A 27899-nucleotide genomic window follows, 5' to 3' on the forward strand; every position below is an offset into this window, starting at 1 on the left:
ACTTCGACCAAGGCTGACAGACCACTCGAGGCTGACTTTTCCAAAGTAGCTGGGGCATGATTAATTTAGAATATCCCTCGGATGCAGCAAAAGGGGCAAGCCAAACCCTGCTGGCCCTGTCACTGGCGTCTCTGTTACAGGCATTGGGGTCAACTGGTGGTGTTTTGCTGTTTGTCCATTGGTCCCTGTCCCGATTGTGGCGTATTCTAATGGTGGTTGGTGTAGAGCATCTTACTGTGGCTGAGAGCAGAGAGGCTAGGAAATATTCTGTAATTGTTTTAACATTAGCGAATGTAGAACACCTCCCCTGAATTGTTCGCCGACGGCCAGTTAACAAGGGATCTTGGGGAGAGGCGTACCCCAGCAAGCACCAGGATACGGCAGTATGTACAGTACAGTACATACAAGCCACCTGTCTCAACATCCAAGCACACATATTTCGTGATGGAAAGAAGGAAATGTGCTCAGAACTCTCAACGGCTCCGGCACGACGAAGGTTGAAAACTGGCTTAGCTTGTTCCGCCCCTAGTCTGAGGCTAGAGAACCCCCAGGGGGGAATATGCATGAGCCTGCGTAGGAGAAGTGTCAGAGCAACTCAGCCAACAAACATATCTCGGGCCAATTGTTGAAAAGGGTTCTTGCCCCTGCTCTACCCACCCGAAGCCTGCCGGTATTTTTGGAATTGAATTTGGACCGTGTGTGGAGTGCTGCTCTCTGGTTGCTGACTTCGGCTCTTCTTGGTCCCAAGGGCTGCTTCCACCAAGTGTCTGTGTCTATACATTCCACAAAAGATTGTAAGCGATATCATGGAGTCGTCATTCGACATCAACGCACTTGCTCAGCTTGGTCGCGAGCAGAAAACACTACTTGACACTGTCGATAGTCTTCGTGGGCTTGGCGTTGAGCTTGACTCCCTCCCCCAGATTGTGGTGGTTGGCGACAAATCATCTGGCAAGAGCTCTGTTCTCGAAGCCATATCCCGCGTTCCATTCCCTGTGAAGAGCAGTCTTTGCACAAGATGTCCTACAGAGCTTGTTTTAAGAAAGGCGCCAGAGGCGAAAGTCGCAGTCAAGATCCGCAGCAAGGATGCAGAGCGTGATGTTATGTTCAGCAAAGATCATCTCGCCGGCGATGTCCTGTCATCTATCATTGAGAAAGGGAAAGAGGAGATGGGCATTGGAAAGGGTAGTGCAGACTTTTCGGAAGAAATCCTCCACATCGAGATATCCGGTCCTGAATTGCCGCACTTGACCCTCGTTGATTTGCCGGGGCTCTACCGTGCAACCACCGAGGGTGAATCGGAAGAAGGAATGGAGATGGTCCGTTCGCTGGCGCTGCGTTACATGAATCAAAAAAACACCATCATTCTTGCCGTAGTCGCAGCTAGCAGCCCTGCCTCGACGCAAGAGGTGCTGAGTTTGGCAAAGTCTTGCGATCCAACCCGCGAACGGACGATAGGCGTTATTACCAAGCCAGATCTGCTCCAGTCACTATCTCCCGAGGAAAGAGACATCATCCAGCTTGCACAAAACCAGGAACTCGCTCAGACACTCAGATTGGGGTGGCACATTTTACGGAATAGGAGCAGCTTGGAGACCGACGAGAACAATGGCGGTTACTCAAAATCATCAAACCAAGAGAGAGATGAGACAGAAACTAAGTTCCTCGGTTCGGGGTCCTGGACAGCCATCCCGTTCCAAGACCGAGGCGTGGAAACGCTCAGGGAAAAGCTCGGCTCAATACTTACATCGCATGTGCAGGCTAGCCTCCCCGAGCTCATAGACAATATGGAACGAAAGCTTAAAACTTACGAACACGCATTGGCGAAAATCGGCAAGGCTCGAAAAACAGACCCCGAGAAACGAGGCTACATCTTCAACATAGTGAGCCAGTACCGCGATGTCGCTCAAGCAGCCATTCGCGGTATATACGATCACCCATTTTTTCGCAAAATCGACACAGGTACACCAATCGCAAGTCTTGTTAGATGTGACGAGCGTAAACTTCGCGCCGTCGTCCGCAACTTGAATTGTGCGTTTGACACGGTAATTTCAACAAATGGTGCAAGGCGGACGTGGCCACGGCTGGTTTCATTAACTGATGATGAAGGCATGACCAATGTCCCTGAGTCACTAAAGCCGTGGATAAATCTCCTTGATACTCCAAGTCCGACATTTGTCACCTGGGAGAATCTCAAAGCAGAACTCGAAACCATGGCAGCCAATAGCAGAGGCAATCAGTTCCCTGGGTCACCAAACGATAGCCTTGCTTTGGAACTCTTTCGGGATCAGATTCAAAAGTGGCATAAGATTGCTTCTACATATATCAGGCTAGTCCTTCAAATAAGCAGAATATTCGTTCAGTTAGCCCTAGATCACATTACAGGATCGAATAAGGTCACCAAAGACGCATTATACGAGGAATTTGTGGATCGATTCTTCGATAAAAGGACGTCAGAACTGGATACAAAGCTTATCGAACTGATTCAGCATTATCAAGATGGTAATGTCGTTTGCCTAGAAGATGAGTTTCGGAGGCGTGTTGCGAGCCGCAACAAGCTGACTCTTGCCACACGAATCAAACAGACATTGCCAGAGAACGGTGATGTTGTGGCACATGGTCTTACCAGAGATGATGTTTTCAATTCCATTAAAAATGCAGCGTCAGAAACAATGGACTGGTATGGCTTGGAGCATGCCGTTGATATAATGAGTATCTACTATCATGTCAGTCTCACTATGAATTCTTTGGTTAACTTCTTGTGCTGACAACAGGTACAGATGTCGTTGAGAACCTTCACGGATAACGTGATAATTTTAGCGGTAGAGAACTGTCTCATTTCTAAAATCCCAAACCTGTTTAAAGATATCATGGAGAAGATGGATAAAGCAACATTGGACAAGCTCTCAGCTGAACCGCGGCTCATAAGCCAAGAACGCAATCGGCTTCAAAAAGAAGTGGACGCACTGAAGAATGGCTTGCGTATCTGTGAGAAAAACCGACCGTTGATAGGGTCTCGTGAGTATACCGCTAGTCAATCCGCACAAGGCGGCTATTTTCTAACAGTTAGAAGTCCTTCCACAGAAGGATACGACTCGGGGCAACAGCCCTGAGTCAAATGAGAGCATCAGCTGCAACTTTACAAGCATTGACAACGCTGCTTCTACAGAAGAGGCAGTTACACCAACAAGGCCTATTCAATCTCCCTCGTCTTCAACCTCTGCAGCACATATTGAAGCAACTACAACTGGGTCTTCTGCACTACTCGCCAGCAAGTCACCAAAACGGGAGAGTGAAACCCCCCACACTAACTCCCCACTTGGTGCAAAGAGTCCTACTCCCGTCAAGGACGAAAAGGGAGGCATTTCGCCTAGGGTTGCATGTTCTGTGGGGGATCACCTCGAAATCAAGGCCATTTCTACTAAGGAGAACGCTGGGAGCAGTCCTCCTTTGGGGAGGGACGAAAATGTGCGCTCTGTGGGAGCAAAGACATGTAGACATGATGGAGTTGCAGCCAAAGGTACGTCACGCGTCACCCATTGGAAAGTTTTTCCGCTCTAAAAAAAATATGTCGCAAGTGAAGCCCAGTGACATTCTTAGTCAAGAACTCCTTGATACCCGCAGCGAGGTTTGGCATGTGGAAAATATTGGGCTGGGGACTTGGGAAAACGAGCCTGACCTATCGGTCAAGAATCATATAGTTAGCATATGCTGCAGCTATCAGCTTGGACCTGCACGGAAGGAATTTTCTCCGGAGGAATTACGGTTAAAGTATAAATTACTTCACTGATAGTGTTGTTAAATACGTCACGGATGGCTAGCCATCATGAGGACTTGGCTGTATGTTAACTGATATCGCGGAGTGCTAGCTGCGGGCCAAATTGGCAATAAACCTTGACCTTGACTGAACCAACTAGAGGGGGACTGAGCCGTTTTATGTAGAATGGTCATGTTTAATGTTACACTAGAAGCATCTAATGATAAAGCAGGAGTATTACTCTTGCAATAGAAAAACGTAATCCTTAGAGAGATACCACTACTAGACTATAATAATATTAGTATATAGATAGAGCTAGTTGCCTTAATACTAGGATAAGAATAAGCTATTAAATAATATATACTAGCACTAAGAGGAAATAATATAGCTATTATAATCCTAGCAGAAGAATTTAAAATAGTAACTAAAGAAGAAAAAGAACCATAAGGAGAACATATAGATAACTCGTATATAATGTAAAGGTCTGGGCTTAAGCCCAGTCTAGTCTTTAGTGCGCGCAACCAAGGGAGCCTGTATAGTGCTAGATTGAACAGTCACAAGGGACTAGTTCAATTCGTACTCTTTTGCCGTAATGGCCAAAGGGCCCGGAGCAACCGGTATGTCTGCGGCTAGCACCCGCGATGGCCCAATCGGGCTAGACCATAACATATAAGACTAATATATAAGAATTATACTAGTATCTTATAGGTATCTTATGCTTACCTTATATATAATATATATTTCTAAATAAAAGCATAGTTAAATGCTTTTTCTATTATACTTTAAGAATATATAAGTATTTTAATATACCTAGTAAATAAGCTTAGGGAATAAAGGGTAATAATATAATAAAATAATTATATTATAATTATTAAACCTAATCTAAGTATATCCTTAGACTATAGAAATAAATTAGGATTTAGAAAAATATATAGAATAAATACTTACTAATTATATATATTCTAAAAGGCTTATAAATAGCATAATAATATTAGAAAGAAATATAAATGTAAGGTGCACAAGCGCACAGACCCCGCTTTGCTACCACTTACGTGTTAACACATAATTGCTGCTATTTAGCTAGCATCTTACACATCTAGATATATAAGGGTAAGCTTAAGTCTTAAATATAATATACCCTCTTGCTGCTATCTAGCTTTATCTTCTAATACACTATACACATTATAATTCTTAAGCTTCCTTTTAAGCTACCTAGAAGCAATATAGAGACTAAAAGCACGCAAAATACTCTTATACCTATAGTAAGCACCTAAATAGCCTTAAGTGTAAAAAATACTATAACCTCCTACTAAGAGATAGCAGTTTTCCTCCTAATTAAGGCAAAGTAAGTAGCTATTTACGCGCAAATTATATAGCTAGAGAAACTATAGAAATTATAAGAATAAAAGGACTAATTACTCTAACTTATAAATTATATAGGTAGCTACTTATCTAGCAATACTATAATAAGGCGTTAGCAAGACTCCTAGAACTCCTTAGGTAGTAGTAGCTAGGAGATTAAGGTTAAGAATATTATAGCTCTCTCTTACCTAACTAACCTGTAAAAGCACAAGATCTAGATAAATAACCTAACTTATGCCTTTAATAGGGCAAAATATAAGTACTATTATAACTATTAAAAGATCCTCTTTACTCTTAACTATATAACCTCCACATATAGGGCAAGATAGGACTAATACCTTAATAATAAACTAGATAATAAGCAGGAGGAGATTAAAGATAACTGGGATAAATTCTAGGCTTAGATACTTACCCTACTAAAGAACGCCACAAATAGGAAAGCCTAGATAGCAATATAGCTTAAAAAGGCCTAATAGCTTAGCAGGTAAAGCCCTATAGACTTTAGCATCTACCTTAATTTACTAGAGAAACACCTAGAAAGACCTAGCAAAAAGGCCTAGGTGCTTACCTTCTTTATAAAGCTATACTCTAAGCTATAAGACTATATTAACCTATATGCCTTAATAACTAGCCTAGCCTAAGAAGAGGTTATATAATTAGCCTAGTAATTCTAGGAAGTAATGCTAGGGAAGAATAAGCAAAAATAAGAGAAAGCCTCTAGTAGGAAAGGGAGCTATAAAGCTAGTAAGTACTAACCTAGCAACTTGCTAGAAAATTACTTCTTTTTCCCCTCTATACTGCTACTAAAATACTAGCCTTCTAGCCTAAATAATATTAGGCCTCCCTGGAAACCTTAGTGCTATAACTATAAAAGCAAGGGATACTTACGCTTAGCCTATAATAAGCTACTAAAAGACTCGCAAAATGCTCTAGAAAATAGCTAGCAGCAGAAGTAATTACTCTTACTTCTGCTACCCAAAAGGAAGTACCTATAGGGTGCTACTTTAAGGGTAAGGTAATTATATATAGCTAAAAAGCTATTAATATATATATAAATCTTAATAGCTATACTGCTATAAACCTTATAAGTATCTAATTTATAAAAGAATACTAACTCCCTAAGGCAATTATAACTACCCCTATTATACACGCAATTAGTAACCTTATAGTTTCCTAGTATAGCGTGTATAAAGTCCCCCTTACTGTAATAGACTTATAGGAGTAGGAGAAGTAGTTCTCTATACTATATATTGCTATTAATAGAGACCTAAATCCCTAGGAAAGTCCCCTACTAATTAGGATATATATACTAGCTACTTATAGGATATACCTATCTATATACAGCTAAGAATAGTAGTATAAGACTTATAGAGACTATTTTAAGCTACTTAATGCCTAGCAATTTGCTAGGAAAGCTTAAGATATAGCTTTTATATACTCTATATCTATAATCCTAAGTAAGGATTTATTACCTATAGAGGATAAAAACCTAGCAAAAGAACTAGAAAATCTAGAGGATATCCTAGTAGAGCTAAGAGCATTTACAAATGTATTTATAGATATATAAGTAAGCATTCTGCCCTCTTATAAGAAATCTAATTATAATATTAACCTAATATCTAGCATAACGCTACTATATAGTTCTATCTACCCTCTCTCTTAGAGAGAATTAATAGAACTATAGTAATACCTTAAGGATAACCTAGTAAAGGGATAGATAAGACTATCTAAGAGCCTAGTAGGGGCCCTAATCCTATTTATGCTAAAGAAAGATAGAATGCTCTAACTATATATTAACTATAGGGGACTTAATAAGATAACAGAAAAGAATTACTATATATTACCCCTAATTTTAGAGATTCTAGATAGGTGCTAAGAAGCTAAATTCTTCTCTAAGATTAATATTAAAGATGCCTACTATTAAATCTATATTAAGAAAGGGGATAAGTAGAAGACTGCTTTTAGGACTTACTATAGCTATTATAAATATCTAGTAATACCCTTTAGGTTAACTAATACCCTAGCTACCTTCTAAAGCTATATCTACTAGGCTCTAAGGGAGCTAGTTAATACTATTTATATAGTATATCTAGATAATATTCTTATCTTTTCTAAGACTAAGAAAGATTATACTAAATATATATAATAAGTACTAGAGAGAATAAGAGTAATAGAGTTATTTGCTAAACCCTTAAAATGCTCCTTCTACTAGAACTTAGTAGAGTTCCTAGGGTTTATCCTCTTAATTAATAGGATATCTATAGACTCTTAGCAAGTTAATACTATCCTATAATAGAAGGAGCCTACTACTTATTAAGAGGTATAGGTCTTTCTAGAATTCTATAACTTTTATAGGCAGTTTATATAGGGATACTCTAGTATTATAGCACTATTAAATGCTCTTATAAAGGGTAGCTAATAGGGGACTAAGCTAGAGCCTATTATACTAGAAAGCAAGAAGAAATAGGCATTTACTTGCCTAAAGGCTGCCTTTAAGGAGGCACCTCTCCTCTAATATTATAATCTAGAACTCCCTATACGCATAGAAATAGATACCTCTAATTTTGCTATAGTAGGCATTCTCTTATAGCTAGATATTTAGGAGCAATATTACCTAATAGCCTTCTAGTCTTAGAAATTTACAGACACAGAAAGGAACTATAGAATGCTAGACTAAGAACTACTTGCTATAGTAGAGTTATTTAAGCACTAATAATATTATATTAAAGGGGTAGCTAACCTAGTTAAGGTTCTATTAGACTACTAGAACCTTTAGACTTTTATATATTAGCTAAGGTTAAATAGGAGATAAGCATGCTAGTATATATTCCTAATACCTTTTAGTTTTATTATTAAATATTAGGCTAGGAAGTCTAACCCTACTAATAGGCTATCTAGAAGGCTAGATTATGCTAGCAAACCTATAATAAATAGAGAGCTATTACTAGACCTTAAGAGGAAAATAGCACCTACTTAGGTAGTAGAAATTATACTAATATATTAAAGAAGATATAGCAAAACGCTAGAAGCTACTAGCTCTATCTTAGTTAAAGCTAGTAAAGAAGTCCTAGTGCCTACTACTTAGGGAAATATAGCTCTTATAGCTTGTATAATAGCTAAAGATATAGCAACTATACTCTAAATTAATAACTAAATTAGGGAGAAAGTAGGGTCTATATAGATAGTTATAATAGAGAAGGTTTAATAAGCTCTTAGGCTATAACCTACCTATAATAATAAACTAGCTAGGCTACTAATAGAAATACTGCTTAAGGCCTAAAAGGAAGACACTAAACTATAAAGGCAAGCTAGTATAGATTCTATAGGAAATAGCAGAAGAAAGAGTAGTGCCTATACTTATACTATAAGTAGCCTAATATTATATAATAATAGGGCTATTATCCTATAGAAACCTAGCCTTAGGTAAGAGCTATTATAGCTATATTATAATAATCTGCTAGCAGGTTACTTTAGAATAGAAAGAACTATTAACCTGCTATAGAGGCATTTCTATTAGCTTAGAATAAGAGCTAAAGTTAGGAACTATATTGCTAGCTATACTACCTGCTAAGAGGTTATTACTAGATAGTATTACCTATATAGATCCCTTAAATCCCTACTAATACCCTAGTAACCCTAGGTTAAAATCTTAATAGATTTTATCACAGGATTGCTTATAAGCTATTATAATAACTAAGAGGTTAATGTAATCCTAGTAATAGTAGACTAATATACTAAGTATTCCCTCTTCCTACCTATATCTACTACTATTAATGCTATAAACCTTATAGAGCTATTCCACAAGAAAGTATAACTTTACTTTAGAGCCCTAGAGGGGATTATATTAGACAGAGAGCTAGTCTTTACTAGCAAGTTCTAGGGAGACCTCTACTATATATCTAGGATAAAATACAGGCTATTAATAGCTTTTTACCCCTAAACTAACAGGCAGATAGAGTAAATAAACCAGATAATTAAGCATTATCTATAGTGCTTTATAGGCAAAAACCAGGTTATCTAGCTACTATTACTGCTATAAGTATAATATGCTTGCAATAATACTACTAGTAGTATAATAGGCTATATATCTTACTATGCCTTAATAGGTTATACACTAGAGTTTTGCCTTACTCTTAAGGCTAAGAGCTATAGGGTAGAGGTGCCTAGCGCTAGGAACTATATTTAGAAACTCTAAGAAGTCTATAGAAGACTAAAGTAATACTAGTAAAAGGCTATAGAAATATAAGCAAAATACTATAATAAGTAGCACTAACCTCTTACTCTAAATAGAGGAGACTTAGTAGAGCTTACTATAAAGAACCTCTAGTTTAAGAAAGAGAAAAGAAAGCTAATTCCTTATTATATTAGCCTATTTTAGGTCCTTAAAGCTATTAGTAAATAAGCATACTAACTAGCTCTATCTAGCTAGTATAGCTGCCTCTATAACGTATTTCCTATAAGCGCGTTAGAACCCTAGAAATACCAGCAAGAAATAGAAGAGAAGCTACTCTCTATATCTAACTTAGATAATAATAATAATAAGTATAAGGTAGAGAAGGTTAAAGATTAGAGAACCTCTTAAGAAGGTACCCTATACCTAGTAAAATAGAAGGGATAGCCTTTAGAATACAATTAGTAGGTGCCTACTAAAGATATGCACGTGCCTCTTACTATAGCAGTATATAGATAGGGAAAAGGCAGTAAAAAAGGCAGTAAAACATTATAATAATACTAGCTAAAAAAGACAGAAAAATCATAGAAAAGGCATTATACTACTAAAACTCTATTTCTGTGGAACTACTACTATCTACCTAGCAAAAAATAAGTAAAAACCCTATTAAATCTAGGGGATAGGAATTAGAAAAGCCCCTAGAGCATCTAGGAAGTTAGTATTATACTTATTAGCAGTAATTACCTTCTTAATGCTATAAAAAAGATAGTAAATTACTACTGCCTAAGAGCAGTATCTAGGGTCTAAGGGACACAAACGTAATACCTAGGTAGCCTTCTAGGCATCTAGGGTACTGCTATAGGCCTTCTAGAAGGAAATTAATAGGCAAAATTATAGCAAAATAAGAATAAAGAGCCTATATATACTAAGTTAAAATAAGAAGGAGAAACTATAGTAACTATAAGTTACTATTAAGCAATAATATACTGCTTATAAGCAGTAGTTATAAGCTAAATAGGGATATTAGCTAGCAATATATAGGCAATTATATTAGGTAACTACACACTAAACGCGCTTTAGTAGAACTAGTTAGCCTATAGGCAACCTAATAGGCAGTCTTAGCATAATTAAAACTATAGGTAAGGTCTAGTAAAAGCCAGGCAAAATAGAGGCAAGTTATAAGTGTAAATACCTAAAACCTATTATTATTCTCTAGGTTATCTAATTACTTCTCTTTAGGAACTATTACTATAATTAAGCTGCATAAAAACTCTAGAAGCTAGAGGAAATCCTATATATCTCCTACTATTCTAGCTATAGGCTATATATAAATATTAGTAAAGGAAAGGAGAAAGCATAGTAAAGGCATAGTAACTTACTGCTTTATAGGTATTAGCATGCATAATATACTGCTAGTATCTCTTGCTTAGCCCTTTCTTAGAGTTAATCTTAGTATTAAATTAACAGTAAATCTCTAGCACTTTAGAGGTACTTATCCCTCTAGTGTAAAATTTATTAATTATAGTTTATAGGCAGTACATATAAAAGTGCTTTTTTATGGTAATAAAAGTTATTTTAGCGGCAATTAGGTAGTAATTTGCTTGTAAAAATAAGTTTAAATAGTAATCTAGGGCAGGAAATAGTAATAGAAAAGATAGTATAGCAGGAAGGAAAGACAAGCAAAGAGTAGGCAAAGGGGCAGCAATATATACATAATATTAGTTACTACGCAATAGTACCTTAGGTTATATATACTAATATTTTTATAATAATAGATAGTTATATTAATGTTATAAGGCAATTTATAACCTAATAGCTAGCAAACTAACTGTAAGGCTATCTAGCAACTAGCTATAGTAGAGGGGATAGTTATAAGGTATGCAAGCGCACAGACCTCACTTTGCTACCACTTACGTGTTAACACATAATTGCTGCTATTTAGCTAGCACCTTACACATCTAGATATGCAAGGGTAAGCTTAAGTCTTAAATACAACGTACCCTCTTGCTGCTACCTAGCTTTATCTTCTAATACGCTGTGCACGTTACAATAAAACTATATAAGTAAGGGATTTTATTAGTACATCTAGCTATAAAACAGAAGATTATATAACTTACTATATTTCTAATTGCTTAGAATACTTACTTAATAAGGCATAAAAGTAGTATAAATAGTAAATTAAAACGCTAAAAGCCTATAAAAAGGCAAAATAATTACTTAAACTATTTAAGCTATAAGACCTAACGTAGTTCACAAGCGAGCAGTCCACACAAGCGAGCGGTCCACTTTCCTCCTAAATACCTACCTTTCTCTTTACATCTTAAATATCTCTACCAAAAAAAATAGAATCTACATTAAATAAAGCTTAATTAAATGTAGCACTTAAAGGACTTAAAAATAACCCTAAACTTAGTATTTAAGCTGCTATAAGAATCTATAGTATATTAAAGATAATAATTATATGCTAATATAATAATATATAATCTAGGCATAATATTATACTAAATTCTTAAAAACCAATAAATCTAGAGGAAATAGAGAATATTAAATATATTCTTAACCTAGATTTATAGTTATTTTCTTCTTAGCTTAGTAGTATATAAGATATAGCAAATTATCTGCTTGCTAATTACTATATACCTTCTATAGAAGTTGTAACGAGCACTGTAATAGTAGTAGATAAAGCTAGGTAGCAGCAATAGGGTACGCTGTATTCAAGACTACAGCTTGCTCCCACATGTGTATGTGTGAAGCGCTGGTGATATGCAGGCGAAGAGGCGGTGACACGCGGCAGAGAGCGGGGTGTCGCCGTGCGCGCGTGCACCTTACACTTACAATCTATTATTCTATAGTTCTGCTATCCTTTTAGCGCCTAAACACTTATCATATTAGTTCCCTTTCCAATCTTGTAAGACCTTGGGGGCTTAAAGTAGAGCAGCCTCTTAAATGCCCTAAGAGAGATATCTCTCTTGCGCTTCTGCACGTTTATAAATCTATCGCCTCTATTAGCTAAAATGTCCTAATACACGCTGCTAAGGCCCTAAGGTGGTCTAATATCGTTAATATCCTTATATAGCAGGAACTCTAAACACACTAGAATCCCCTATAGCATAAGAAGCTCACCTATGCGAGTAGCCTAGTCTTTGCGCAATTCTGGTAGTATCGCACAGAGAAACTGTAAAGTTTAAAGATAATAACTTTATTAGCATAAGGGCTAACTATAAAAAACGCAGAAATATAAGATATAATTTGTACTATATAGTTATATATTAGGGTAAAGCTAAGACCACCCTTACCTGCATATTGTGCTTCCCAGTTGCGCTAGAAGAAGTCACCCATAATGATTTTGGCATTTCTAGGTTGCGTAGTCCAGTTAGCTGCTTTACTAAAATTATACTTGTGAGGCTTACTAAGCTTAGATATTACATACTAGCTAGCGATCTTAACTGCCTTCTTAGAGACTTCTAAGCTGTATACATTAAACCTATAAAGAGCAAGCATAGCTATATTATATCCTTTTCTATAACCCTTATAGTAATAATATTTATTAGCGATAATTCTTAAATACTAGCCTAGTATAATATACTAGTATAAGTGCTCTAAGTCGCATTCTAGTCTGTTATCTTAGTACTATTAGCTTTAACTTAATAAAGTTAATAAGAGCAGGAGATAGCATTTCGCGATCCTAGAGGTTACTCTTATTGGAATCCTATAGTTCCGACTATCCCTAGTTCTACTATGTGCGGTGTCTGTAAGGTCGCCCTGGTTAGCTAGCAGTAACGTAACAGACAAACTAAGACCTAAGTTGAGAGTCACAAACCTGCCATCAAAGTGTGAGATGAGACGTCCTGGCTGGCCGGCTTGTTGACTCTGCATTGTTTCTAAATTTAACGTCGATCTTAGATAGGGGCGGGGAGATTAAGTTGCACGTCTGTAATACAAGGTGATTGTAGCCGTGGACACCGTAGAACTCGAACAGACACTCAAGGCAATACATATAAGCAACATTGAATATCCTGTCACAGTTTGAACACTGGCTCAATGACACCAGGCCCACTTAACGCCCTGTCGAACAAGCCCCACCAGTTGAGGGCATATTTGTAATGCTCATTCCAGAGCAGCCTGTTTCATGTGTTGTAAGTCTTCACTGCCCACTTGCTGTTACGAATTGGTCATTCTAAATTTCCACTTCCTTCGGCCCGCCTTGATTTTCTCATGAGCGACGTAGCGAAGCAAAAGTTTCGCATATGCCGCCGCCACCGCCGCCGCATATTCCTGCCAGTCGTCATCTTTTTGAACATCGCAGTAATCGCAGATGCCGCGGATCACGAGGCAATCAACCGTGTTGATCACGCCAGCGGCCTCCATCTCAACGCACAGCACGCCGTCGTCGGCTAATTGGTCCCGGGTCGCCGCGTCCTTGACGACGCGGTTGCCAGACGCTATGAGTCCGTAGTGTATGACAGGTGCAGTCGTTTGACGCGGGACGCGATGTACCGGGTGGGAACAGTGTTCGCGGTATACCTGGTGATCTCTGCACGAGACGCAGGCGGTTCGGGGCAGCACGTCTGGTTTGTCCGGCGGCTTGTACTGGGGGAAACCGGCAAGACGGGCGTGGATCGTCTGGAGGTACGGGAATAGTGGGTCCGTCGGCAGGGTCGGATCCGAACGGAGCGAGCTGACGGCCGTGCTGAGGGCACGGGGCGGAGGGCGCAGTGAGCCCGTCCGTTCAAAAGGCCTGCCTTCTTTCTCTTTGCCGAGGTCGTATTGGATTACCCCGGACCAATTTCCTGTAGGTCTGCTGACAACCACGTCCCCAAGGCGGATGTCGTTCTTGTCCGATGGCACGCCGCCCGCGATGCCCACCAAAAGGCAGAAGCGGATGGACTTGAAGCTTCGTCTCATGTTGGCTGCGGCGGCTGCGGCAGAGTTGGTACCGTACTCGCCGCTCGGGAGACAAGCGGCTACAACCCAGTGATGCTCCATCATGCCAAGCGAATAGCTGTTGGTGTCGAACTTCGACGCTGGGAGGTTGTCGTGATTCTCGTCAAACAGCGCTCGGACTGCCATGAGTTCCTTTGGCAGCGCGCAGATAATTCCCACTTTGTACTGCCCTCTGCTATACTTTTTCTGCTTGACAAAATCTGACGGTTCCTGCATCATGGCCTCGTTGTCAGAGTCGCTCGGGACCCGCGTCGAACGCCGATTGCTCGACTCTGACCGAGATGAGCGTTGCCCCTCGGATCTCGACGATGCCAGGCTTAGACCAATGCCACTGTCATTGGGTGAATCAAATTCCATCTCAACCACACTGCATAATGACGCATTTTCTCTGCGTCTGGTTTCCTGGGGGTGTCCGGAATCTCCCCAGACCCACGAGAAGTGTGAATTGTGCCCGAAAATAACAGCCCCATGTCCATTCGGAATCGGATGCTTTCTGGGAGGCAATCTGGTAGATAGAGACAATGGGAAAATTGTCTGCACGGGCTCACAATGATTTCCTCCTAAACCCTCCTTGCATTGGCAAATCGTGAAGATCGTAGTCGGGGTGTGCCATATCAAGTCATCGCTGAGCCGAAAATGATCGGCAGCGCAATTGCCATGTACTCTCATCACCTCGGCCAGGTCAGAGACCAAACTTGAGATGTAGTATTGCTGCTTTGGAAGCTTGGCCCATTTCTCACAGACATTCGGGCCAGCAGGCTGGATAATGTCACCAAACCCGCGGCCAATCAATGTGACAGCGTGAATGGACCTCGTAAAATCGACCCATCCTCTCCCAGCGGCGGTTAGATTAGCCACGCACGGATACAACGGATCTCGCTTTTTGGCCAAATCCTCAAAATCCCAGCCCTCGAGATATCCCCGTGGGGTTTCACTCAGGTTTCGGCCACACCGTCCGGCAATATCCATTTGATGGTCAATCATCTTCTCCATCACGTTATAAAAGCGTTCAACCAGGCTCTGGAGAAGAATATGGCCATCCCCCTCGCGGTACAATTTCAGACCCAAATTAAGTGGATTGATTAGCACGTCAACGGCCGCGTCAGCTGTAAAAGGCCTAGGAGAGTCTTCAAGATCTTCCCCGCTACAAAGGAGCGCCGATCGGAATTTGCCCTTGCCAGTATACTCCAAAGAGGCTCGTAAGACATGTAATAATGCGCTTGCGCCGTTCATGAGCCATCCTCGTTTATCATCCTCGTCCCACAGGAGGACGAACTTGGTGGATATCCATTCAAGCCCAGGAATATACCCGCCTCGGGACACTCGAGCTGGCATGTCTTTATTACCGATACTAAAAGCCGGCCCACCTTGGATCAGTCGTCCTGCCGACACCTCAGTGTCAGCGAGTGCGCAGCCTTTATGAGGCTTGGGGAGCCTTAAGTAGGTGCTAGGAAACTCTGCTTTGGCCGAGCCTGTCAAATGCTTAATGTTACTAGTACTACTCAGATACATGTTGAAAAAGTTCTTACCAGCATAGAGGTTGGCTTCTGAGCACCAGCCTAAGACATGGCGAAGGGCATCCAGATCCGCACTGTGAACGTGCTGTTTTTGGTCCACATAGTCGTCTAGGTAGGATATCCGCCCCTCGTCCTCTTTGTAAATCAGATGCCAGTAAAGCATATTCCCATTCCTCTTCGTGGGAACTAGCATTGTTGAGAACCCCTTGATGTACATAAGATCTTTAAATCGGTCGAATCGCTCAGTTCCAGCCAGCCCTGCCATTATGTTGAGTGACACCTCCAGGCCTGTCTCCCTCTCAACTCTATGAGGAATGGGATAACCTTTGACTATTACCGGATTTCTGAAGATGTTGTGCCAGCACTGGCCATTGCCGTTGCTAGCATGCTTGGAGACTTCTTCCATTGTGAATCCGATTTCACATGTGATGTCAGCTAAAGTCTCCTCTTGCACGGTACTGTACTGGCGGATATTCGTGATAGTTGGCGTGCAGTAGACAAGCCCGCTCCGCCGTGGCGAAGCTCTAAAAGCAGCCCCGAGCCAGCCAAGCTGTTCTGCAGCCTCCACAACGGAAATATTATCCCCGTCAACTTCTACCACGAATGTCGATCTTTCGCGCCATGCGACAAGTATTGTTCCATCTGACATTTTGCCTATAGTCAGGTCAGATAGTTATCACGGCAGTCTTTTGATTCCTCGATACTAATCGATCACTTACACGAATGCGGACGGCCCTCTTCCTCCAGGAGGACCCCTTTAAGCAGCCGAATCATTGCCTCTCCTGTCGATGGCCAAGTCTGGCGTAAGTATTGCGCACAAGTTGCGGCCTGTGCATCTAGGCATGATCCAGTTAGGGTGATGACGCTCTCGAATACCCGGTATGGCATTTCCGAATACCCCTGGGTCTCAAAGAATCCAAGAATGTCCCACTTAAGCTCATATCTCGCATAACATCTCTGCACAGTCGTGTCTCCACCTATGGTACGATTGAATGGGAGCGATGACATAACCCCTTCCCGGATCGCCCGAAGGCTGTTTGGCTCTGTTGGACAGAGACGGTATTCGCTGTCTAGTCGCGAAAGTAGCCAGGCATAAGCCCTAGTCTTGTAGACAAACTCTCGCAAAGAGAGAAGCCAAATCTCAGGCATTTCCCCATCCTGGTTTTCGATCATTTCGATAGGCCCCTCACTTGGGGACCGATTAACCCTAGTTTCTGGGTTTGGTTGAGTAAAACTTATATGACTCTCCTGGGGGCGGGGGCCTTCTAGTTCAGGCTTATTTATCTCTTCCGTATGCTGGGGCATTGGAGGGTTATCATTCGTAAGCCAAAGGTTCTTGAGTCTTTCCAGGTAGGTGTCATCCGAGTCAACAGGGCCTGCCGCGGCGTCCTGCTGATCTCGTTCGAAACAAAACTCAGCAAAAGACTTGGCAATCTCACTATATAAGCGCATCAGTTAGCATATCTAAATCTAACATGCGAAAAACCCGGCCCGTCAGACTGGCGGGAGGTCCTCCGAAAGAACCGTAATCCCGTTGAATGGGTGAGAAGGGTTCAACCGCCTCTCGCAGATCAACTCACAATTTATGACAAAACACAAAATACGCGACATCTCGATGCTTTTTCGATGGGCCATCAAGCCCAAACTTTATCGCAAAAGCCACTAGCAGGTCGGGGAGACTCATAGAGACCCTTTTTCGTATCGCTTCATCCACACTTCCTGAACGGGTCCTGCAGAACATGTCGTTTGCTAGCTCCTGTACGAAAACCTTCGGCTTCAGAAATATTATACTCCACGAATCTGAATTCTCAGCAGTCATATGGTTAACATCTTCATGGATTGAAACTGGCTCCGGGTTCTCGAGCAACGACCTTGGGGTGGCTTGGGGTCCATTGCAGTGTGAAAGCATTCCCCAGTCAGCAGACGTGGTGCCAGTTGTGGGCTGGCGCTGTTGGACGTGTGTCGTCTGCTCTCCCATGAAGCTGCCTGTGAGTGTCTCCCAGTCACCGAATGAGAGTGGTTCGGGGCGGATCTGGGGGTATATGGGACATTCGCCGGCGGCCATAGCTGGTGGTATTACTGAGGACTGCAACTCAAGACTGCCATCTAAGCTCGGAGTTGACCCCAGCATTGGGGGTACTATTGGAGACCTGAAGCGGGAGTGCGAGATGCCGTCTGAGATAGAGTCTGGTGAGGGTTGCAACGTTGTGGGATATGGCTGCGAGGGGAACAGGCTACGGTCGAGAAGGAATGTCCAGAAGGGATCCTCCGGTGCCGAATCTGGTGAGAATATATTCTGTTGATCACGAGCCTAGATTAGTGGAGCTATAGAATGGACCGAGAACTCGAATACTTCCGAATCAGCATTAAGTGCGGGAGCGACAAAACTCACTGCTAAGTCGTAAGCTAGGTGGGCGACCTGACGGGCCTCGCTCTCGTCACCAGAAAAGAATTCAAGAATATCCTGTAGCTGATGGGGGCCTCCATTCTCAGAATAGGCACGGCGGGTCTCGCTGTATACCCAAGAAAACCGTTCTCGGTTCTCATTATGTTTTGGCCGCTTGCTCTCAACCAGGCGGTCCCAAGCTTCACGAACGAGAGGCTGATGGAGAAGCCCATAGATGACGCGCGAGTGCGTCCAGTCACCCTTGGTCAGGCCAGACTCGAAGTGACGGGCAACGTGCTCTACGTGACGTTCGCGAGCGGGATGCAGAGCGCAGCAGAAGCCACAAGCCCAGTACTTGCGCTTGCGGAGATATCTGACGATCTGTTCGGCATGGGTGCAAGGATTGCAGCCATGACAATTTTTGTGGTGATAGGAGAACGAGTTAGAATCCCAAAAGCTTCGCGTACAGTCAGGGCATGGGTACTTGCGCCAGCGCTCATGATACTCATCCTCGTGGCGCTTCCAGTCATATTTGCGCCTAAAGATGCACTCACAAGAGGTACAAAAGTAGATACTCTTTCTGCTCGTTGTGCTGGTGGGACGGCCTACGAGGCTATTGACGACTGAAGCTGGCGAGAGAGGGAGGGATGGTTGGATTTGGATAGTTGGATTCGAGTACCGCGATGTGGAAGACTGGCCGGAACTCGTGGACCAGATGGAGGCACGGCCAGAAGATCGAGATGAGACAGAGTAGATAGAGGCTGGGTAGTGGCTAATAGATGCTGATGAAGGCAAACAGTAAGTTACACAAACAGCCAGTTCATACCACAGACTTAAGACACACAGCATTAAAGACGAAACGGGGAAGTGAAGACAAGGGATCTCAACATACACGAAGGCCGCTCAGGCGACATCTCACTCTTGATCTCAGCTTTGGGTGTGGCCGTTGTTGAGGTGGCGCTGCTGCTGGATGCAGACACGGGGAGATTCGTGTCACTCGCAATTGCGGGTATCAGAGAGCCAGGAGCAGGAGGGAGCGGCGCAATATCTGACTGTGGTTGCTGAAAGGGAATCGGACGCGGCTGCAGAGACTGTTCTTGCTGCCACCCCGTGGCCGTGTGAGCTTCATCCACCCGACTGAGAAGCATATACGGAGAGACTCCCGAATCAAGCAAGGCCTGGAGGTTCTTTCTAGCCTGAGTGAGAACATCATGTGGATCATCATCATCTTGCTGCTGCGGTGGGCATGGCGGCGACGAACTCCGGCTCCGCCTTTGCGACATGTTCGGCGGCTGGTTATAGACTCTGGCCAGACTGGTAACCCACTCTGAGTGCTCAGATGGCGAAAAGGAGAGAAGAGATGGAGGCCACGTTGTTATGTTTTCAGTGTTTCGGGAGCCTGTTGTATGGATTTCGGCGTCTGCAGGATAGCCCAGCCAGTCGTGCTACAGAAGGCATCTTTGACTTATGTGGCTTGGTTGGGTGAGGCAAGCTGCGCTGCCTTGGAGGCAGTGAGAGCACTTGAGGCGCGAGTGGGGATATGTACATATGTAAGGGAGAACCCCGTGATGCTGGTCGACTCTCACCAGGCCAGTCGACCAGAGAATGAGGCGGGAGGGAGCCTGGAGCCTGGAAGACAATGCATGGCTGGGGGCTTAAACTCCAAACACACCAGACATGCATAGGTGACACATCGCCGCATGCCTCTGAGAATGCCTGTCGGGGCAGGATAGCAGGACTTCTTGCGTCCAACCAGACTCCTAGGACCCTGAGGCAGTACATATACCAATACCGGCACTTACCATCCTTTGGACTGTTTCCCTGGTGGGGAAGGCGACATGGAACATTGAAGTCATTCCATGCCCATCCGGCGCTTCAATGTTGGCCGGCCCGTGCGGGGTCTGGTCATCTCGGCGCTGATTAGACAACATTGAAGATGGGTGGTACACATGCATGCAACATTGAAATTTAGGTTCCAAAGAGGGCTGGGGGCTTTCCGCGCTTACAGCCTTGCACGAGTATGCATATGTATTTACGGAGGTTACCCTGGAACAAGCCCCATTTCCTAGCTGAAATCAGGGGTAAAAGTTTATGAAGCTTGATTGGCCTAAAACCTGGAACGGGGCGGCGCGTTCCAACCCACAATACTGGAGACGGTCCAAGCGAAAAAATGACCATGAGCTAGGAGAGGATGAACAAGTACCAGCAGCGATATCCAAAGCTAAGGAGGAAAGAAACAAGAGAACAAGAAAGGAAGAGCTAGCTATGTATAAAAGGGAGACTTAGTCTTAATTGCTGTATAGTGCATAATAGATTTTCGCTGCAATTTTACTGACTTATTGCTTTGCTTGTTAATTTATTACGTGTAAGACTTGCTATTCTACGCGCGGTACATTCTACATGTAGGAGATTATTTTAGTCTCTGTATGCTTCTATGAGCTTAAATATTACAAAAATTACTTCTAGGAAGCATTTAATCTTCGAACAATCCCGTACCAAGCAAAAGAGAGAGTCGTGCAAAAGCATCAAAAACTTGGGCCAGAGTGATAACTGGCCAAATGATGACGAAACTGTCTGGTCTCCCGGATTCCGAGTTCACACAGCGAGAAGTCGGAGTCCCAGCCCAAGGAGACATTTAAGATCTGCAGGGAAACACCCTGCTTGCGCTGCTGCAATTTGCCGACCGGATTTCGGACACCCAATTAAGGTTTTGAATACTAAAATAAACTGTCACTGCCACATGTTACTGTAATGCAGGGTCTAAAATTAGTGCTTGTAAGTACAGTAGCAAATGACATTTCCTTCACAATGAGGGTAGGAATGGCGTTAGAACCTTGGGGTATGGCGTCAACGGCGCCTGTGCCTCATATTATCGCCAGCGGAAGCGTTATTCAAACATTGAATGTAAATACTTTACGGTCCGCGCCTTTGGACGAGTTCAAACGTTGGATTAACACGAAATGGAACCTTTCATTTATCTCGTTCGCCACGCTGAAGCGGAGCACAACATTTCCAAACAATTTTCGCAGCGAGACCCGCCTTTAACTCAAGTCGGCATTGAGCAGGCATCATCTTTGGAGACGACATTTCCAGAGCCCCGCTCGATTGCTATTGTTCTTACGTCGCCTCTTAAACGCGCTCTACAAACTACATTGGCCGGATTTTCGCATGTCATCGCCCTAGATCGTGATGACACCGACAACGGAATCAGAAATGCCAGACCTAATGGTAGATCAAGACTTGCAAGAAAGAAGCGATCTACCCTGTGACACAGGCTCTAAGCGCGCTTTGTTGGAAGAGGCTTTCCCAAGCGTCGATTTCAGCATGTTGGACAAAGACTGGTTTCTGAAGACTGGAATTTACGCAGCAGATGAAGAGAGCGTTGCTCTAAGGGCTAAGGCATTTCGCGAGAAGCTATGGGGCCTTGCTGATTCTGTGCAAAGGGAACAGCCGATGTCTTCGAGCCACAGTGCAATTGTAGTTGTCACACATGGGGTGTTCATGAAATACTTGACACTAGATAAGAATATTGACCTTCCCAAGGCAGGGTGGCAAACGTTTCGCTTGGTCAAAATCACCAATGGCGAAGTGATTCTATCACCCGTTTAGAACCAAGTATTATAGTAAGTACTATTCCGGCATAAAATCTTTGCAAATGCTCGCGTGAGCAGCGCCAATAATAATATAGTACACAGTGCTGTGACTGCATATCGTTAATGGGACACAACGGCGTACCATAGTAATCCAAGCACGGCTCCCATAATAATTGCAACAGGAGGACTAACACCAAACCAATAGCCTCCAACATAACTAGACGCCGTAACTACCACCCACCACGGCTCCAGTCCAAGACTGGCCCCCTGTTGAAAACCTTCGTCAATGTATCCGATTTGCCAAAGTTAATAGACAGCGGTGTAGATGAGCCCAATAGCAGCAGCGTTTATACTCATAAGCAAAGATTTAACAGACCAAAGTCCACGTACTGCACTCCATATACCTATTGTGCTATGCACTATAACCAGACTAGGGGTAAAGATGGCAATAAACCCTAAGACTGCTCCAAGTGCTGAGTTATACCCGCCGTTTATGGCAGTAAGAGCTCTAAGATAGACCGCGAAATTGAAATTTAGTCTAGGAAAGCTCTGCTGAATTGCCAAACCAATCAGAAAATCTTGTGGACTTACCTAGTTCTTGGCCACTATATATTCGCGGAGAAGTGGAATAACTACTGGTCTACCACTAAAGATAATTATACCGGCCAAATACATATTAGCGAAGAAGCTAAATAGAAGTGATTTATATGGTAACTGTCACACGGGACGGTCCGAGAGCCTTTGAGGCCCTTGATATTGGTTACACAGGATAACCACAAAAGGAGTTGGTTACACAACGGCATCACGAGGACAGGATCAGAGCCTAAGGCAGGGCCGGAAGGTTGGGTATAAATAAGGATCCTTAGGAACAGCTAGATTAAACAGAACCAAGGACCTTTGATACCAAAAGAGATTATATCTGAATAGAGTCTATTAATTCCAAGCCTGAAACACTGCCCTTGTCACACATCGGCAGCTACTTTTACCACGAACAATCAACGGACTCAGCTGGAATTGGGTCGCTTAAGACGCCTCAATAATTTTCTTTATGCAAAATTGTCCGAGACACACAACAGTAGGCTAACAAGAATACTGTATAAGCAAACATTGCAAGCCGTCCTTCAACAGAAAGCTATGCCATTGTGTAACGTATGAAGTAACCAGGTGTCAGTTCTCAGCTTCCTTCAAAAAAGACCAAAGCCTCAAACGGCCGCAGCAGCATTTTCCCGGGTTGTAATGCAGCCTGAACTGGGTAATTAGACAGAACAACATCTTGCATTCTCCAAGACGGTGGTAATCTATCGAGTGTCTCCCATGTAAGCTGTTTACCAGTGAAATTTGTTACTACGGTAATCACTCCTTGACACCCTGTGCGCTGATAAGAGAAGACGGCATCGTGCTCGAGATCTAGGAGCCTGAAATCGCCGTATATAACAGTGTCACGAAACTTCTTGCGAGCCCGCAGCACTCGTTTCCAATAAGCCAACACACTACCCGGATCAGACAGTTGTTGCTTCGCGTTATGATGCGTGTAGTCGTCATTGACGCGCATCCAAGGTGTTCCTGTGGTAAAGCCTCCGTGTCTCTCAGAGTCCCACTGTTACCACTATTAATGATTGGCACTCCATATGGGGGATTCACGAGTATACCTGAATTGGGGATCTGCTGTGGTCTCTTGCTTTGAGCCTGATCTCGTTCAAGAGTGCGTCCAGCTGATTCTTTTCAAGGTCTTGCGCCAGCGCTCTACCACCGAATTAGTCAAAACAGCGGCAGACAACCTAGGTGACAAAAGTGAATTACTCACAACTGGTAGAGATTTTGTGTCTCCACGTCCTTGTATTCGTTCATGGGCCAAGAAGCTGGCAGGTTCGACATGCCCAGCTCTTGACCCTGATAAATGAACAAGGTGCCCGCTTGCATGCCGATGAAGGTAGCCAACATCGTCGCCGCGGCTGTTCTGTGAGCAGTCTTGTGCGGCGTAAACCTTGACACTGATCGGCTCTGGTCGTGGTTTTCCAAGAACAAGGCGTTCCATCCGTCATGGCGATACATGCATGTTTGCCACCTGTTGACTATCGAACGTAATGTGTCGAGCGTCCAGTCCTGAGGCGAGAATTTTCCTGCTTTGCCATTATCCATGGACACCCTATCTTGGAGTCAGTCATGACGTCTCGGGTCCCAATGTGATTTGCACCTACGAACATGTCAAACTGGAAAATCATGTTCAGTTCCTTTCGGTGGGAGGCTACAGAGCGGAGGACCTCTTGTTCGTCAGCTACAAAAGGCATTTCCCCGACAGCAAAGGCGTCATATTCGTCTAAAATTTCGCGGAGACCACGCAAATATTCGTGGAGACGGGGACCGTTGGCAAAGAACAGATCTGCTGGCTGGAAATCCTGCTCAGGAATGGTGATTGGGGCATTTGGAAGACCGGGCTCTTTACTAATTAAGTTGATGACATCCATTCGGAAACCGTCAACGCCCTTGTTGAGCCAATATCTCATGACTTGATGCACTTCATCGACGACGTGGGGGTTCTCCCAGTTCAAGTCCGGCTGCTCAGGGCAGAAGAGGTGTAGATAGTATTCACCTGAGATGTCATCGAATGTCCATGCGCTCCCTGAGTTGTGATGCGAATCAGTCAGACCAGATAACCCCTAAGCCTTACGCCGACATACAGCTGACATACCTCCAAAGATGGAAGCCCAATTATTCGGGGGGTGCATATTTCCTTCTTTGTCGATGACTGGCTTCCTCCAAATATACCAGTCTCTCTTGGTGCTCTGAGGCGATGAACGGGACTCTTGAAACCAAACATGCTAGTATTGTTAGACATGATTGGCCAAAGGTGTTTATTACAGAAGAAAACGTGTTTCTTACTTGATCTGACGTGTGATTCACCACCAAGTCCATAACAAATTTCATATCCCTGTCGTGCAAACCTTCAATCAGTGCTTCAACATTTTCCATGGTCCCATATGGGGCATGAATGGCTCGATAGTCGGCTATGTCATACCCCATGTCCACCTGGGGTGACTCGTATACTATGTGACGGCCCAGGCCATTAGCAAACATGAATCAATAACTCTCTGGTTGGTTGGGTTAGGAACTTTACCAGGGCATAGCCAGACGACATCCACGCCGAGATCTTTAAGATAGTCAAGCTTATTCACGATGCCGGGGATATCCCCAATGCCGTCGCCATTACTGTCGGAAAATGATGCTGGATATATTTGGTAGACTGACGCCTCTTTCCACCATACTCGCTTAGGATTCTTGTGGTTCCTTCCTGCTTGTCCAAGTTTTTGGGTCATTGTTGTCAAGAAGGGATGAAGAGCAAGGAATAGGTAGGTTTGTCAGGGTTGGCTATTACAATGTTTGATCAAAGCTACAGAGAAACAAGAATCAAGTTTCAGCTCCTTATGAAATCGATTTATATCTGTTAGCCATGTCGCTCCCGGGGTGAAGGATGCCGAGTCGGACTCCGCCGGCGGAACTTTGAATGTGGATCCGCGGTCAATTACTGAACTTGGCAATGCTCCCTCAACCAGACTGGTTTTCAATGTTTGCATTTTTAGCCCGGGCCAGACCCATTGAGGCGGGGTAACATTAATGGAAGTAGTGAGGCATTGTGGGGAACAATGCGTACAAGTACAGCCTGGGTCTGGTGAAATTGAAAACGTCGGGTGGTTGTGAAGAGCATCAGAACAAACCGTGCATTGATATATGACATTCAATGCTAACTGGACGGGCTAGCTTCTTCATCAGCATAAATCTGGCCGCCACCGCCGCCTTGACAATGTGGTGGCATCTGGTCAACTGAACAGTCATGCATTGGCAGGCACGACATGTGCAAGCCTTGCGTCAAGACCAAGCCGGCCTTTTGCTGTAATGGCTGGAAATATTGGCTTTCATGATTACGAAAGAAAGACAAGAAAACCATGTAGCGGTGCAGCAACTCAGGAGCACGATGGCTCATTTCATTGCTAATATCGCTGGCCGCCTGTCTCGTGAGAACGTCACAAAGACAATTTGCCGCGTCTGATATCTTTTGTTCCTGATTTTGTTGCGTAACTCGTAAGTGCGGATTCATTGTCGTAATCACTTGACACACACTTACCATGCCTATGCCGTGCGCTTCGAGCAACACTCTATTTGCCCTGGAGAGCACCTGCATCAAATTCTTGCAAGTATCGACAATGTGGCGATAGTCAAACTTGCTGCTAGCGAGCTTGGGCTTTTTCCCCCGTGCCTCGGATGTGTTTTGCTCAAGGTTGGCTGAAGATGAAAATGAAGATGGTGGTCGTCGGAGGTGGATCTGATACACAAGAATGCGAAGCCACTGTTGAGTGACCAAGACGTCCAACTTTTGCGTATCATCTATTTCTGATATCGAAAGAACGCCTGCTAGATCCGAGTCATTCAAGAGACTTGCCGTTGTCTTGTGATAGTCCACCACTTCACCACGGTGATGGTCATGGGAACTTCTCCACCGTGAAATGAAGTCGTCATCGATGGATTTGAAAACCTTTGTAAGCGCCACAAAGCCATATATGAGCTTTGGATTGTGTGAGTCGAACACCTTTGGGAAATCAATCGACGGCCGTAGCACAACTTGCCGTCGGTGTTGAATGGCAAATGCTCTGTGGAGAATATGGTTAGATTTGGTCGTGTTAGAACACCAGACATCTAAGATGGGTTGACATTTGCACCAGACCTTTCTGAAATGAATAGAAGCCAAAATAATCGGCATCTTTGCTGCTGCATTGCTGTGCTCAAGTCAATGTAGGTTTCGGGGTTGTCCAAACCCAGCGATTGGGCAAAGCCAATGGCTTCATGTAGATAGTACCAAGCCAGTCGACTTTGATCCAAGTTACCATAGTAAGCAAAGAGGAAAAAAGATGTCAGAATGGTTGATTCGTCCAGCTCTTGGATAAAGTCATATTCTTGGCGCGTCTGTCGACACTGAGAAACGAAAAACTGCGCCGACGACGAAGGCACTTGGATACCGTGAGAGCCGGACCGGTGATCAGATTCGTCACCACACGGACTAATAACTCCTGGTACAGTTGAAGAGTCTTCCATGTTGAGCTGTACAATGGTTGCGGCGGTGAGAGACGACAGGAGCGCATACTCGGCTTTTGTTATCGATGGTGGTTCTGCATTGTCATCTAAATGCACTACTAGGCCTAACAAGTACTGAGAGTCAAGGACGGGGAAAATTGGGTATAATCTGTCGACGAAGAGTCGCACATAGGGCTCAAAGAAGGTTGATGGCAGCTGAAGTGATGATGCTTCTTCCATACGTGGCCAACTTGATAGAGGCGTAAGGATGTTGCAGGCGCTGGCCGAGTCCGACCTGGACTGGAGAGCCTCAAAACCTCGCCCATCAACATCACCTTGATTGATCCGCATAGAAGCAGGGCTTTCATACGATGCTGACGATGCAGTGACGCTATCACTCGGGACAGAGGACTCCGCGGATGTTGGAAGCCCGTGCCAGTTTGGCGTATCCAGGTTCGCAAACGACATCTGATCAAAAGAGTCGGTTTGGACATCAACACAAGAAGCGTTGTAAATGGCGTTTAGAGGCAAGATGTCGCGTTGATAATAGTTAACATGAGTATAACCTGAGACTGCCTGTGGCTTTACTGTCGAATGCGTGTGATTGTTGCGCGGACGTGGCCCTCGTCTCTTTGGCGTTGCATGGTATGTGCAAGAGGACTTGGTCCTCACGCAAGTTCCACAGCCTGGGTGATGCCGATCGCATTTCGACTTTCGTTGGCGGCACTGGTCGCAAGCCGGGCCTGGTGCCTCAATCAAACTTGAATGGCCGTCCTCAGATTTCGTCTTCCAAATTCTGAACTGGGGCATTGCGAGTGTCTGCGAGATGGCTGGATTTCTTAGTTTCCGCGCGCATTGGGGTCAAGTAGTAATTGATAAAGAGGTAATTGGCCGTCAGTTCGTGTCAGCAGTGGCGTGGCACGGGCACTTGTCAAAGGCATGATTGATGAAATACATTATTATTATTGATGAGCTAGGCCTCATGTGGCTTGATTTCTGGTTCAATGTTGGACTTGCTACGCCGAATCGGCCCTAATGCTTGGTCCATGTCGGCCAACAGAACCTAAACCAACCAGACCAGACCAGACTTGACAAGAACGGCTAA

The 27899-nt window shown here is 43.7% G+C and overlaps 5 protein-coding genes across 5 annotated transcripts; 2 read left to right on the top strand and 3 right to left on the bottom strand.

The window, feature by feature from the left end:
* Positions 1–806: 806 nt before the first annotated feature.
* Positions 807–3790, top strand: VFPPC_04089 (dynamin family protein; the record flags this gene model as incomplete). The annotated part of the gene is made up of 4 exons (XM_022428380.1): positions 807–2726; positions 2781–3018; positions 3074–3520; positions 3579–3790. 4 exons carry the CDS (start codon positions 807–809, stop codon positions 3788–3790), a joined length of 2817 nt encoding a protein of 938 aa, XP_022284445.1.
* A 9661-nt stretch (positions 3791–13451) lies between these two features.
* On the bottom strand, positions 13452–19420 carry VFPPC_04090 (Pfs domain-containing protein; the record flags this gene model as incomplete). The annotated part of the gene is made up of 5 exons (XM_022428381.1): positions 13452–16405; positions 16471–17189; positions 17332–18047; positions 18144–18919; positions 19030–19420. The coding sequence occupies 5 exons, from the start codon at positions 19418–19420 to the stop codon at positions 13452–13454; spliced, it is 5556 nt and encodes a 1851-aa protein (XP_022284446.1).
* Positions 19421–21097: 1677 nt separating this feature from the next.
* Positions 21098–21746, top strand: VFPPC_04091 (phosphoglycerate mutase family protein; the record flags this gene model as incomplete). Its single annotated transcript, XM_018283500.1, has 2 exons — positions 21098–21365; positions 21412–21746. 2 exons carry the CDS (start codon positions 21098–21100, stop codon positions 21744–21746), a joined length of 603 nt encoding a protein of 200 aa, XP_018144591.1.
* A 1158-nt stretch (positions 21747–22904) lies between these two features.
* VFPPC_15725 (maltase) lies at positions 22905–25044 on the bottom strand (the record flags this gene model as incomplete). Its single annotated transcript, XM_018293478.1, has 7 exons — positions 22905–23327; positions 23380–23473; positions 23535–23876; positions 23933–24350; positions 24420–24549; positions 24611–24774; positions 24846–25044. The coding sequence occupies 7 exons, from the start codon at positions 25042–25044 to the stop codon at positions 22905–22907; spliced, it is 1770 nt and encodes a 589-aa protein (XP_018144592.1).
* A 425-nt stretch (positions 25045–25469) lies between these two features.
* VFPPC_04093 (amylase cluster transcriptional regulator AmyR) lies at positions 25470–27262 on the bottom strand (the record flags this gene model as incomplete). The annotated part of the gene is made up of 3 exons (XM_018283501.1): positions 25470–25787; positions 25851–26373; positions 26448–27262. The coding sequence occupies 3 exons, from the start codon at positions 27260–27262 to the stop codon at positions 25470–25472; spliced, it is 1656 nt and encodes a 551-aa protein (XP_018144593.1).
* Positions 27263–27899: the final 637 nt, after the last annotated feature.

This window comes from Pochonia chlamydosporia, chromosome 3, assembly GCF_001653235.2.
Source record: "Pochonia chlamydosporia 170 chromosome 3, whole genome shotgun sequence".
In the NCBI taxonomy this organism is placed as follows: Eukaryota; Fungi; Ascomycota; class Sordariomycetes; order Hypocreales; family Clavicipitaceae; genus Pochonia; species Pochonia chlamydosporia.